The sequence below is a fragment of the Aethina tumida genome, chromosome 5, assembly GCF_024364675.1.
Source record: "Aethina tumida isolate Nest 87 chromosome 5, icAetTumi1.1, whole genome shotgun sequence".
Taxonomy (NCBI): Eukaryota; Metazoa; Arthropoda; class Insecta; order Coleoptera; family Nitidulidae; genus Aethina; species Aethina tumida.
The window spans coordinates 19,055,972-19,068,628 of NC_065439.1; the positions used below are offsets into that span (position 1 = coordinate 19,055,972).

At 31.5% G+C, this 12,657-nt stretch overlaps 2 protein-coding genes across 2 annotated transcripts; both read right to left on the reverse strand.

Moving 5' to 3' along the window:
• Nucleotides 1–1,167: 1,167 nt before the first annotated feature.
• On the reverse strand, nt 1,168–3,855 carry LOC109601395 (T-box transcription factor TBX6-like). Its single transcript, XM_049967956.1, has 3 exons — nt 3,831–3,855; nt 3,636–3,777; nt 1,168–2,146 (listed from the first exon to the last, which is right to left on the reverse strand). Exons 1-3 carry the CDS (start codon nt 3,853–3,855, stop codon nt 1,264–1,266), a joined length of 1,050 nt encoding a protein of 349 aa, XP_049823913.1. The 3' UTR covers nt 1,168–1,263.
• Nucleotides 3,856–10,884: 7,029 nt separating this feature from the next.
• Nucleotides 10,885–12,412, reverse strand: LOC109601399 (ankyrin repeat and MYND domain-containing protein 2). The gene is made up of 2 exons (XM_020017641.2): nt 12,105–12,412; nt 10,885–12,029 (listed from the first exon to the last, which is right to left on the reverse strand). Exons 1-2 carry the CDS (start codon nt 12,303–12,305, stop codon nt 11,055–11,057), a joined length of 1,176 nt encoding a protein of 391 aa, XP_019873200.1. The 5' UTR covers nt 12,306–12,412; the 3' UTR covers nt 10,885–11,054.
• Between the last annotated feature and the right edge of the window lie 245 nt (nt 12,413–12,657).

Consider the following 12,657-nt stretch of genomic DNA (forward strand, 5'->3'; position numbering starts at 1 on the left):
CAATGATTCATTCAGTTTTCCATACAGAATAGGTGACAATTATTGGAATCGACCTGGTATCAATGAATCACCGATCAATTAGTCAAATGACTCGGTTACTGCCGGTGGTCCAGGAAGGAATTCCGCCTCATGTGGGTCTAGACGACGGTCGGCTGTCGTCGCTTTCGCCACTTTGTCGCATCAACCGCTTTTAGCATGGAACGAGGGGTGGTTTTGGTCTAGGTGGTGCGTAGGAAACGTGATATCGCAGTTGTAGGCTGTGTAGCGCCGGCGCCTGTCCAAGCCGACAACTAGCAGTCCTTAATTGCATGTTTTCGGACGAACAGACAACCCGAACGAATTCATGAAGGCCCCCGTGAAAGGTCCGATAACGAGACCGGAGCGCGACTCACCGTCAAGGTATTTGCGTTCAGGAATCTCCGTCAAATGATGCCGACGAGATCAGAGATAGTAAAATACATATATCGGGGACATCTTAAGGATAACTTGAGGGTTTCGAAATAATGATTTGTTAGTTAGTAGTCAGTTTTCATAATTTTTTGTCATATAATATTATTTCAGTTAATTGTATTTACATATTTATTTTAATCGATACATTTTTCCAGCTAATAAATTTTATACTAAACTAGAGTGTCTGGGTTATTTAAATACTTATTTAATGCATAAGCATTAACTTGAATTCATGTGTATTGATTCACCAGCCTTAACCATTTTTTAAATGAAATTAATAATATTTGATCATTGTAGAATACTGTTAATTTAAGATTGTTTTAATCTTTTTAATCTTAATTATTGTATAAATGTGAGTTATTCAAAACTTTGACACTAAACTTGTTAACAATTAATAATATTTTTTTTCCTGAAGAAGCTAAAAATAAAGGGGTGAAATATTGAGATGACAAAATACTTTTACTGGAAAATATCAGTAAATATTACCTATATATTTGCAATCGGATCTATTTTTAATAAATTTATATGTAATATTTTATTAGATAATATTTTGTAAATTTATTTCTTAATTGACTTGTAATCATCACTTGACAATGAGTTGTTTATTATACTTACTTTCATTCTGTTTTTATATGTTGAATAAAATCAATTAAATAGTCATATTACAAAATATTTATTAAAATCTCTAAATACAAAAATAAATAACAATTTATCACAACATGAACAGTCTTTTCAATTCGATAATATAATCTAAATATAATCTTTCTATGTACAATATTTACAGAAGTAACAAAACAAACAACTAAAGATATTCTACGCAGAGTCCAAAATTGCCCGAATCGAGAAATCCGTCAGTTTCCTCGTGTTCTCCTCATATTTGCTGTTCAGCCTTAAATCCCTGACGTATCCAGGTTCCAAATGTGAATACACGTTCAGGGAATAAGGATAATAGTAGGGAGAGTGATGATAGAACGCCTGAGAGTACATTGGATGGTACAAATTTGAGTGGAAGGGCTGAATTGCTGGCGGATAAAACGTAGTCTCGATTGGCGATGAACTCAATTCAGGTGACGATTCGCGCGATGAATGAGAGAGGCGACCTTCGTCGACGATTTCGGGTGATGAAGTTTCTTCTCTGGGTAGTTTTTTATCTTTGGGGGACTCCGGGTCCTTTGGTTCTTGATCCGGTTGTTGTTGCTTACGTTTTTTGGTCTTGGAGTGGCCGTTTTCCCTGAACCCTTTTGCGAAGGGGTTGTTGTCAATCTTTAGTTGGGTTATGGCTTCATTTTGATAGGCTGTTACAGCGACAAACTGCGTTTGAGGGAAGGTAAAACTGTTGATCGGAGACCACCTCATTGTTCTTGGGTCGGAAGTCTTGGAAATGATGATGGTTGGTTGGTATTTGTGCATGGAGGACAAAACAATTTGTCCCGAAGGTGGTGATGGGTTGTTGGTTAGCTTGACTTTATGGAAACTGATGGGTTGTCTCATCCAGTAATCCCCAGTGGCTGGTGAATCTGGATGTAGATAGAAGCGTTGCACACTTTGAGCTTCTTCAGTGCCAGCAGGCACCCATCCACCAGCAGTTGAATACTTGTATCGGCAACGCGAGACCAGGTTGAACTCCAAGCCGATGCAATAATGGGCGTTGGGGTCCAACTGGCTGAGCACCAAGTCGTACGAAGGAAACATTCGTCTGTAAAAAAGTCCAAATTAGTAACAGTCGAAACGACAAAGGATGAATACAGGTGATTCCATTGTTTGTCTAATGTTTATAGTAGCCGATGTAACTCTAACGGTACAAAACCGGCGACAAAAGCATCCAAATTAACACACGGAGGATTTACTCCACATACCTCGGCAAAACAGTGTGAGAACGTTAAATGTTTGCAGCACTTGATCTGTTAGCCAGTGTTTTTTCCGCGGGGATGATACCAGTTTAAGAGGTGCAACAATGCTTTGCGGCACCGTGCACAATGGTCGGGACACTTGTCGCGCACCGATGTGTGAACATCGACATTGTGCACATAATGGGACCTGCGGAGTGCGGTACCTTTGCCCAACAAACTTTGGAAGGCTTAAGGATTGCCGGGTGGTCAGCGGAGCGCACTTTGCGGCACCTCCACAAGGACAACTCGACTGTGAAAATCGTCTGGCCCATCCTGACGCCTGTGATCCCAGACTCGGTACCTCACCAGCACCTCAGACTAATTTGCATTTGGGGTTCAATGAGGCAATTAATATCAAATTTAAATATCATTAGAACTATTTTGGTTCTCATAAAGTTATCAAAACTCATAAATTTGCTCAAAATAAATATTAATTTTATTATTATCATTACAACTATTCTACAGTACATTATTTTACATTCTTGAAGATAGCAATTAAAATATTAATTGCTAAAACTTTACGTCGTTTATCTAATTTGAGAAAATTGTAATTAATTCTCAAAATATCATTACAAGTATTTTGTTTTTTACAAACATTTTTACAAATGTTAAAGACCTTCAAGTTATTTATCTATTTATCTTAGATAAAAGTGTAATAATAATTCTTCAAAATATTAAATGTAATAAATTATAACGAGGGTACAAAAAGTTGATGACTAATAAAGAGTGAATTAGATTTTGCATTTTTTGTGGTGGTGCCAGTTGTCCTATCGCTAAAAACTAAACAAAGTACGGCGACTGGGTACCATTCCCAGTTTGTTTGTCCTCTCTTTCAGAGGCGCCACCCTCGTTTAAGCTAATTAGGCACCGCAAGGACCACTTAGGCAGCCCAGAAACAAACAACCGGAGGCGGAGTGTCCCGTCAATGGTCTAGCAACTGTCGCTAAACCAGATGACTTCGCCAAAAACCGCCCTGTTGTTTTCGTAATTATAATCCGGACGAATAAAGTGACAGGCACGTTGGAAAAACAAATCGAACGGAAGTCTTTTTCGGGAGGTTTTGATTACGGTGATTCGAATTGGAATTTATCGTTTCCGGACCACTTTTCGTCGCCTAGTTAAAAATAATAACGCGCTAATCTTACCAAAAGCTCACCACTGTTTTTTTTACTGGATGTAATTGGATCTTGTTACCGTTAAAGGACACGCCGACATTTTTGTTAGTAACCTTATTAGATTTATTTGAAAGTTTTAAGGCAAACATGAATGTTGTTACAAAAAAGAGTTAAATCCTACCTTCCAGCTTTGGTGATGATCATTTCGGTGCCTTCGTTATGAAAGGAGTTCCAGAGTTCCTCGTTTTTCAAAGAAATTTCCACACGCTCGGTGTTTTCTGTAAATAAAAATGAATGTTTAGTAACTTGCAGTTTAACAAAATTACCAATGAAATTGATTAATTAGTGTAGTACCGAAACTGATAAGACTACTTACGTTGATAGTACCCTGGATAATCCATTTTAAATTTTGGTGATAATCACGATAACACAAAAAACAAAAGTAATAATAAAAAACAGTACGTTTTACACAGACGTATATTGTTGAATGTCCCTTTGGTTGGGTTGTCATCGCATATAAGTCAAGTACAACCCCTAAGACATAGTGGGGGTAAGTAGGCCCTCAGACGGCCAATTGTTGCCTGTGCTAATCCCTACCCTCAACCCTCTTGTGAATGTTATTGTAATGACATTAGAAAATTGCACAATTATTGCTTAGACATTTTGTAAACAAAGTTACAGTGTTCGCAAAAGGCACAGTTAAATTATGCTAATGTGATACTGAGGTTGTGAATAAGCTGGTCGTAAAATAATTATAATTATAAGTGGTTTTTAATTATTTATAAACAAATACTTAATTAGATGGTATGATTGTCTTTCGCTTATCAAAACAGGTCACAATTATGATGATGATTTTAATTATGATATTAAACAGGTAAAATGTTTTTAATAAAATTAAATTATAAAGAAAAAATTATTAACAACAAATGTAATTTTTGTGTTATAAATCAGAATAATGCTTGTTGAATTTGCAACAGGTAAATAACTTCGTACTCATAATCATATTAATATCAAAGCTCATAAATTAATTCATAATCCCCAAAATTATTTCATAAATTTTTCACACCGTTAGATTATTTACATTTGCAATCACGAACATGAAATTTTCTTTCAATTAATATCAATTTCATATATCCTTTTATTATTTATATTTTTGTTCAATACAATTTATTTTTTAATATCAATTAATTAATAATTCATCTATCCTTTTATTATTGATATTTTTGTTCAATACAATTTATTTTTTAATATCAATTAATAAATATTATAATAAATGGCTGACTTTTTAATTATTATATACTAAGAAAAAACTATTTAAAATTGTAAATACATATTATATATAATTATGAAAAAAAACATTGTCTTTGATATACATTTATATTAATACAATATTTATACAATTATAATATTTAAAAATAACATTTTATTTTTATATCTTTATATTTTTTAGTATTGTGTATGATTTTTTTCAATTTATATATTATTAATAATTATTATGATAAATACTGTTACAGATTTTATTATTACTTATTACGAAAAAATCATTTTTAAATATTAAATACGTAGTAAATATTATTAACAAAACAATCTTTTTAAAAAAATTTATATTAACACAATTACTTAAAAATAAAATTTAATTAATTCTTATTTTATTTTATATATTTTTTACATATTTAGATTTTTTATATTTATTTAATATAATAAATTTTTAATGATATAATTTTTTATAATTGTAAATTATTAAATATTTTAAAAAAATTTCAGCAATTTAATTCTTGATTTTTTTAATATTTAAGTAATAATAATAATAATGTATATTATTAATATATTAATTTAATCAATTCCCATTTTTACTTTGTATATTTTTTATATATTTGAATTATATAATAACATTTGTAATATTTTGCAATAAAAATATGTAAACATGATCACCATCATCATGATTTAATACAATGAATTTTTGATGATTGGATTGAATAAAATAGAGACAATTTGTTTAGAATTTTTTATAATTCTAAATTATGAACTGTTTTACACACTCTCCAGGAATCAGCCCTTTTAATAATATTTTATTCAATTTATTTGATGTTAATTTATATGATAATAAATACTGTTACTTATTTTGTGATACAAAAAAATACACATTAAATTTGATTATATCCCATTTTTATTTTATATATTTTTATTTAGTTGGACTGTTTATTTGTATTTTTGTAATAAAAAATATACAAACATAAAGTTTACATTTATTTAGCATAATAAATAATGAGTAAAAGCTAGTTTATGACATAATTATGCTAAATTAAAAACCGAAACACCTCTTTAAGTGGGTGGGTTGATAAAGGTTCGGCGCCAGACTATCAATAAGCAATAAAAATTTTAAATCTGTAAAATTCAACAGCACTTCTACTATGTGCAAACAATAAAAGTCAAACATTAAGCCAGTGCCGCATTTGATTTCCGACCAAACACACAAATTATGCGGAAATTAGGATTTCCAAGCAGAAACAAATCAATTTTATCGGACGCCGTTTCGAAAATACACAGACGCTCATACTCCTGTCGTCGCAACCGTAAAACCCAGTTGCAAAATCTTTTGTCACGTCGTACGTTCAAAATGTGTGTGTATATTTTTCGACACGCTGATGAACGCACTTTCGAAAAACCGAGACGATTTCGGTAAACAAAGCGCCAGAACTGTTTACGTCTCCGTATTTATTTAGGTTTGCAATTAGAAATCCGGAGACATTAGCTCAGACCAATTTGGTTTTGCCAAAAAGGGCATTGTTATTAGTTGGGAAATTACTCGCGCCCATCAGATACTCGTTACATGGGTATCTGTGTTTGAGATCTGCGATAAATACGCTGTTAATGAATTAGTCGTGGACGAAAAAATGGCTTTCAGGGGTAATTCGGTTACGATTTTATTGGCTCGACGGGAGGTGCATTCTTTCAATGCTTTAAACCTCGTTTCCTGTTTGTCAAGTCGGACTGTTTTTCACAAATATTGGCTCAAGATTTTAGCATTGTGCTGCTTATCTCGCTGAAGTTGAGTAATCTCTGCAGATTTTTTAGATACGATTGTTGAAAGTTATCGGTGATTATTAATTAGTGAGGAAGTGAAACGAGACTTGTTTTAAATTTAAGATTGTGAACAGGAAAATTTGTTCTTCTTTGGCGACATCCTGTAGAAGTTTAAAAAAATGTAATATTTTATTAATTTATTCAACTTTTTATAAAACAATTATTTGGATAATTAGAATATTATAAAATAAATAGTCTAATTGTACAATTTTAATAATTATTGGGACATCCAACTTCTTTTCAAAAATATATAAACAAACATAAAAGAAATTTATTTTACTAAAATAAAAACAGATTATATTTAAAATTATTAGATTTCAAGTTAAAAAAATATAATTTTTCAATTTAATATCAAGAATTATTATTAACTTATTAAAATATATTAAAAATATGAGCGTTACTACTTCAACTTGATGTCAATACCTATAATGTTTAATAAATTTTCTGTTTTGTTGTGTGTTAATCTAATTTTATTCTTTATTTTTCAATGGATAAAATTATAGCAATTTTTGCCTTGTCTTTCTTTGCCCTCTGTGAATTTATATAAATTATTTACTAGCGGCCTTTTATTTATTATAACTATTTAATTGGATGAAGTGAAACTATATAAAAAATTATAATTCAGCATTATCAAGTCCGAGAGAAACAAGAAAAGATAACTAAGAGTTTCCCGTATTATTAAAAAAGTGGTAACTACAAAAAAAAATTGTCTAAAAACTTCTAAAAATCGATAACTGTATAATTCGAATATCAAAAAATAATCCAATCATATCGTCAACGAAAATTAAAGCCAACCTGGAAGATATGAGAAGTCCAATTTTAAATTCACTGGAGCACAGTACAGTAGTTCTACTTAATACCCTACAAGGACAAAAATACACAAAAAGTTTTGTTATACCTACAATAAAACATGGTGGCTTTCTATTATACTATGGAAGTGCTTCATTTCCTTTGGTGTAGGCCTCCTTAGACTGATTTATATACATGGATATATTAAAAAATAATTTACTCCATATATTGAAGAAATGATTCTTTTAATAAATGTCTTTCAACATGAAAATGATCCCGAACATAAATCCCAAGCATCCAGCAATTCAAGAAGCTTCGTTAGATGGTCGTGTTTATGTCACAGGGATGGGCCAATTGTACAAAACAAAAAGGATATTACACAAAATGTTTTGTATTTTAAATTTTTTAAGAATAATTATTTTTTATAATACATTTTTTATAATAGTGTATAAAACAACAATGGTAAATTATTTTTACAGTCCTCATTAAACAGAAAAGTTAAGGCTAAAACATTTTACATTTTAAAAAGTTGCTATAATAATAACCCCAGTAGTGACTACAAATATGTTAATATAGTTTATTATTTATACAATGATTCAGAAATTGAAAACAAAAATTAAAATGAATTGTTACAACTGTAAATAAGTTTTATTCAACATAATAAATATTTTAAAAGGTCTGTCTAACAATTTAAAAAATAGGTTATAAAAGTTAAATCAATACCAAATAATTAATGATCATTGTGGACAAATATAATATAAAGAAAATGATATTAAATGCATTCAAACTATGCCAGCTTGTACCCATCATTAAAATGTTATTACAAGAAATTATTGCACCAGATTTAGGAATATTTATTTGCTCGTTTGAACGCTCCAAAATAAATATCAGAATTACATGCCAGAAAAACAATAACAAATTTCAACGGACCAAGAATAAAATAAACAATCCACTAGAGGATTTTAGCAATGGAACGATGATGTATGGTACCAGAACTCCAAACAACATTGTTTACGATATAACAGTAAACATAAACGATGTATCCTTAAGTGGCCCGGAACACTTACAAGCACTTTTGCACATTATCTATCAATAGCCACCGTGTAGATTAGTGGTGCGCCATACCGATTTTAAGGTGCTTAGGCAGGCGCCCTTCTGCCCGTTTCTGCCATTGCTAAAACCAAGACCTTAAGTCTACACCATTAACTGGTTTTTACACCAAGACACGGCTTTTATGGGGTTTTAATTGCATGAATTTGGCTTATTTGTCTGTGTCTGTGTGGATCTTTACATGTGTGTTGTAGGTGACAACTTATTAAAGGAGACGAGTCCTAATTAACTGTCTGATGGGGCTGTAAATCATTGAGAGACTTGCAGAGTTCAATTTGACATGCACAAATCCCTTTATGATATTGATGTTACAGCTGTAATTCTTTTTTTTTTTAATAAAAATAAATAAATTAAGATTTTAAGTTCACAAAAAACTTCAATCCTAAAAATTTAATTCAAAGTATTCTGATATTTTAAATACCCAAATTAAGACTTCAAATGTTGAAAAAGTTGAGGAGTAAACTTACAATTTCCGTAATTCCAAAATAAATAAATAAATTAAAACTATTTCAAATATAAAATAACGAATTTTGTTAATAATCTGCTAATACTGAGAATAGACACAGAAAATCGTTTATAATATTAACAATAAATATACTTGGAAAAATGAATTATTTATAAGTCTTCTTGAGTCTGTGCATTTGAGTATAAACATTTGTCGCCCCAGACTATATTTTAATCACCTCTTTGATCTTTAATATTAAAAGGATGACACCTATTACAAGAAGATTTGGCTTAAACCGTCCCCGTACTTGACCGCACGAATAATAATAATAATAAAAATCGGAATCATAAATCGGATAATTGGGGGTTGTAGGCATTGTCTGCTTAGCGGGGGATTGAGTGCAATAAAGGCCCTGGCGACATCGGCAATGTCACAGACTTTCCTCTGACTAGGAGACGCCAAACGAGTGCCACCCGTCGATTTTCAACACCTCCCGGTTCACGAAGTCAAGTGGTTGTGTCTCGGACCCTGAAGGACCGTCTGAGAGTGACCGGAAATTGTTGCGTTTGAACCGTAACTTGTTTACGATCTGGAGGTACGGAAGTAAGGTCGCAAATTGAATTTTATTTCCTGATGGCCTGGGGAACAGGTACTTGCCGGGATTCTAAGTACTTGACATTGGATGGCGGAGATATAATTAGATTTATTGAATGGTTGATTGTAAAATACGGTCACTTACATTTACAGCAAAGCAAGAATTCATCAAACAATTCTGATGCACACTAAAATAAACTCATGTTCAAGAGTATTAAACGTTTGTGAATTAATGTGGTGGCCAGAGAAATATCACACATTACTATATTATGTTCTTTTTCCGTTAATCATTTTGTGTCTAAATCAAAATAATTTCCCCTTAAATTAAATCTTGAAAAAAATAAAATAAATGCAAAGTGGACTGGTCACATAAATAGCACACTTTTAAAAGAAATATATTTTTTAAATAATTTAAATGTAACTATATAATATAAATAATAAACAAAATTGTTAATATTTAGTTTTGTACCCTTCCTTCGTTATAACCACCTGTAAACAGTGATTCAAAGATTCAAAGTTTAGGCAATTCATCGAAATTTGTTTTTGGTGTTTTAATTGAAATTAAATACCATTCCTCAAGGTTTCAGTTGTATTTAGATGGCATAAAAAATCATATAATATATAAAATAATAATGTATAATATAAAATATTGAAATATACTGTTTGTACTGACAAATTTTAAATAAAATCCTTTTTTTTAAATTGAACTAGATAATTTTGAAAGTGATTTTTAATTATTAAGTATGTGTTACTAAATTTAGCATTAATACTTTGTATAATATCCTTTCTTGAACTAACTACGGGAAGTCTTATTTCATTTATGTTGACTTGACTTAACAATAAGATTGAATTATTTTTACATATTCGAATTATCGATTTAAATATTGTTTAAAAATATAAATTTGAGTACGCTGATTACGAAAAATTATTTTCAAATAAAATAAATTTATTTTGTAAATAATAAGATATTTTGTAAAAAATAAATATATATTTAATGATTTATTACAAAAATTCGAAAATATCATATTAAATTCTTTTAAAAAATTGATTTATATCAGTTTATAAAGTCGAAGTTAAGGAAATTAAAGTTATGAAAAATTCGTTAGTCTCCCAGCGTCATCTATACATTAGACGTTCAACTATAAGTAGAACAGCGCGTGTTAATAACAAAAACCTGTAATGTTAGCATCTAATAGTTCAGTTTTCTGTGGCACTTAAATACTTATTTTACGTTTTAGATGATTAAACACTATAAAACTATAAAAATGATTAAAAATGAAGCTTTTCTCCATTTGATTTATCTCACTTCAAATATGTGTGGAGATTCAGACATTTAACAAAACAAAATTGTTGTAATGAAAAAATTTATTTATGATTCAAATAAATTTAGGGTAAAAAATACACAATGTTAAATTTTCACTTAAATATATTTCCACTAAAATATTTACTTTAATAAAAACATAAATGCAATTTTTTTACTGAAATCATACAGTATAAATTAAACTCAGTTTTCAAAAAACTAAACTTAAAAAAATAACAACAGAAATGGTCAATTTTAGACTTAAGGATCTATAAAAATCAGTTGCCTTCACTAATAAGGCAGTTTTGCAGATGAGACGATATTTGACTAGCGTCCGCCGCCACCTTCTCCTCCTGCGCCAGTTTTGCGCAAACCTTTTTGTGCCAATGCCAATGTAAACGTTGGCAATTTCTGTCACAGTACTGAACAACTTTGCATTTAGAGCACTTTTTGCTAGCCCTCTCCTCACCACATGTTGTGCAGGCCGACATATTATCAATAAAACCTCTTTGTCCATTTATAGCTGAGGTCAATATGCTGAGAGCTGTGGGAGCATCATTACTTGTCAGACTGGCTACAATCTGCCTGAAAAGATTGCTCTCCCTAAATTTAAATTCTCTGACACATTCTTTGATGAAGGCCTCCATTACTTCTAGCACACCATCTTTGCCTGGCTTTAGAATCTTTCTGCTGAACAGCTCTGTAACATCTAACTTCTTGTCATCCTCTGACTTACCAGTAGTTTGCCTTTGTTTTATCTTTATAACTTCCCCAACTACATAGCTCAAGTAATGAAACTTGAAAGCCATGGTTTCATTATTCTCAGCCCCTTTCTTCATCTCCTTCTCACTCATCAGCTCCAAAACCTTCTTTACCTCATCCAAATGGTCAATTAGTCCAACATAATTCTGCACATTGACCACCACTTTGACAGGGTGTATGTTTACTTGCATGATAAATTTGTGGAAACTCTCAGCAAGGAATGGCTGTAAATAAGGCTCCTTTCTATTTCCTGAGGGTTTTGTGTACATATCTACATCCTGTTTGGGGACATAGTTGTTGATGGTGGCCACACAACTGTGGTGGCCCACAAATGCAGCCATTTGAGATGGTGTTCTACCCACTGAGTTGGTAACATCAGACTTTGCCCCTGCTAGCAAAAGTGCCAGGCAAACATCGACGTTTCCGGACAGGCCGGCAAAATGTAAGGCTGTATATTTGTGTTGGTGTTCGCATAGATTCACATCGGCCCCCTAAAATTACAAAATCGTCCATAACATAACCTCAAAACAAGTACAAAATGTGACGGTCATTAGAACAAGTTTTACCTGGTCAAGGAGCATTTGGACCATTTCACTATTTCCTTTGTACGCTGCATGTTGTAGGGGAGTCATTAAGTTTTGGTCGATGAAGTTTACATCTTTTTTGTCGGTGAGTAACGTTTTAAGCAGTACCGCATCGTTCTTCTCCACTGCTTCGAAGATTTTTCGGTCTTCTTCAGATAGAACAGGTTCTTTGGCGTCAGGCATTTTAGTAGATTTTGTGCTTGTTGAGGAAAATTCACCGAAACAGTTGAAAATCAATTCGTAGCATGCGTCGATTTCAGACAAACGACGACCACCACTCGATCATCTGTCAAAATTACAGCAAACGTGGTTGCATATATTTGTTGAAAACTGTGACGTTAATTTCGTCATAAAAATCAACATGAAATATTAACTAATCGGACACAAAATTAAATAAATACAATTCTGAAAGGTCGATACAAGTAATGCTTTATACAAATCCGTTTGAATTTAAATTTACGTGATTGTTGATACTTTATCTCTTTAAATTTTATTTATTTTGTATTTAAATAGTAATTTTAATTTTTTTTTAATT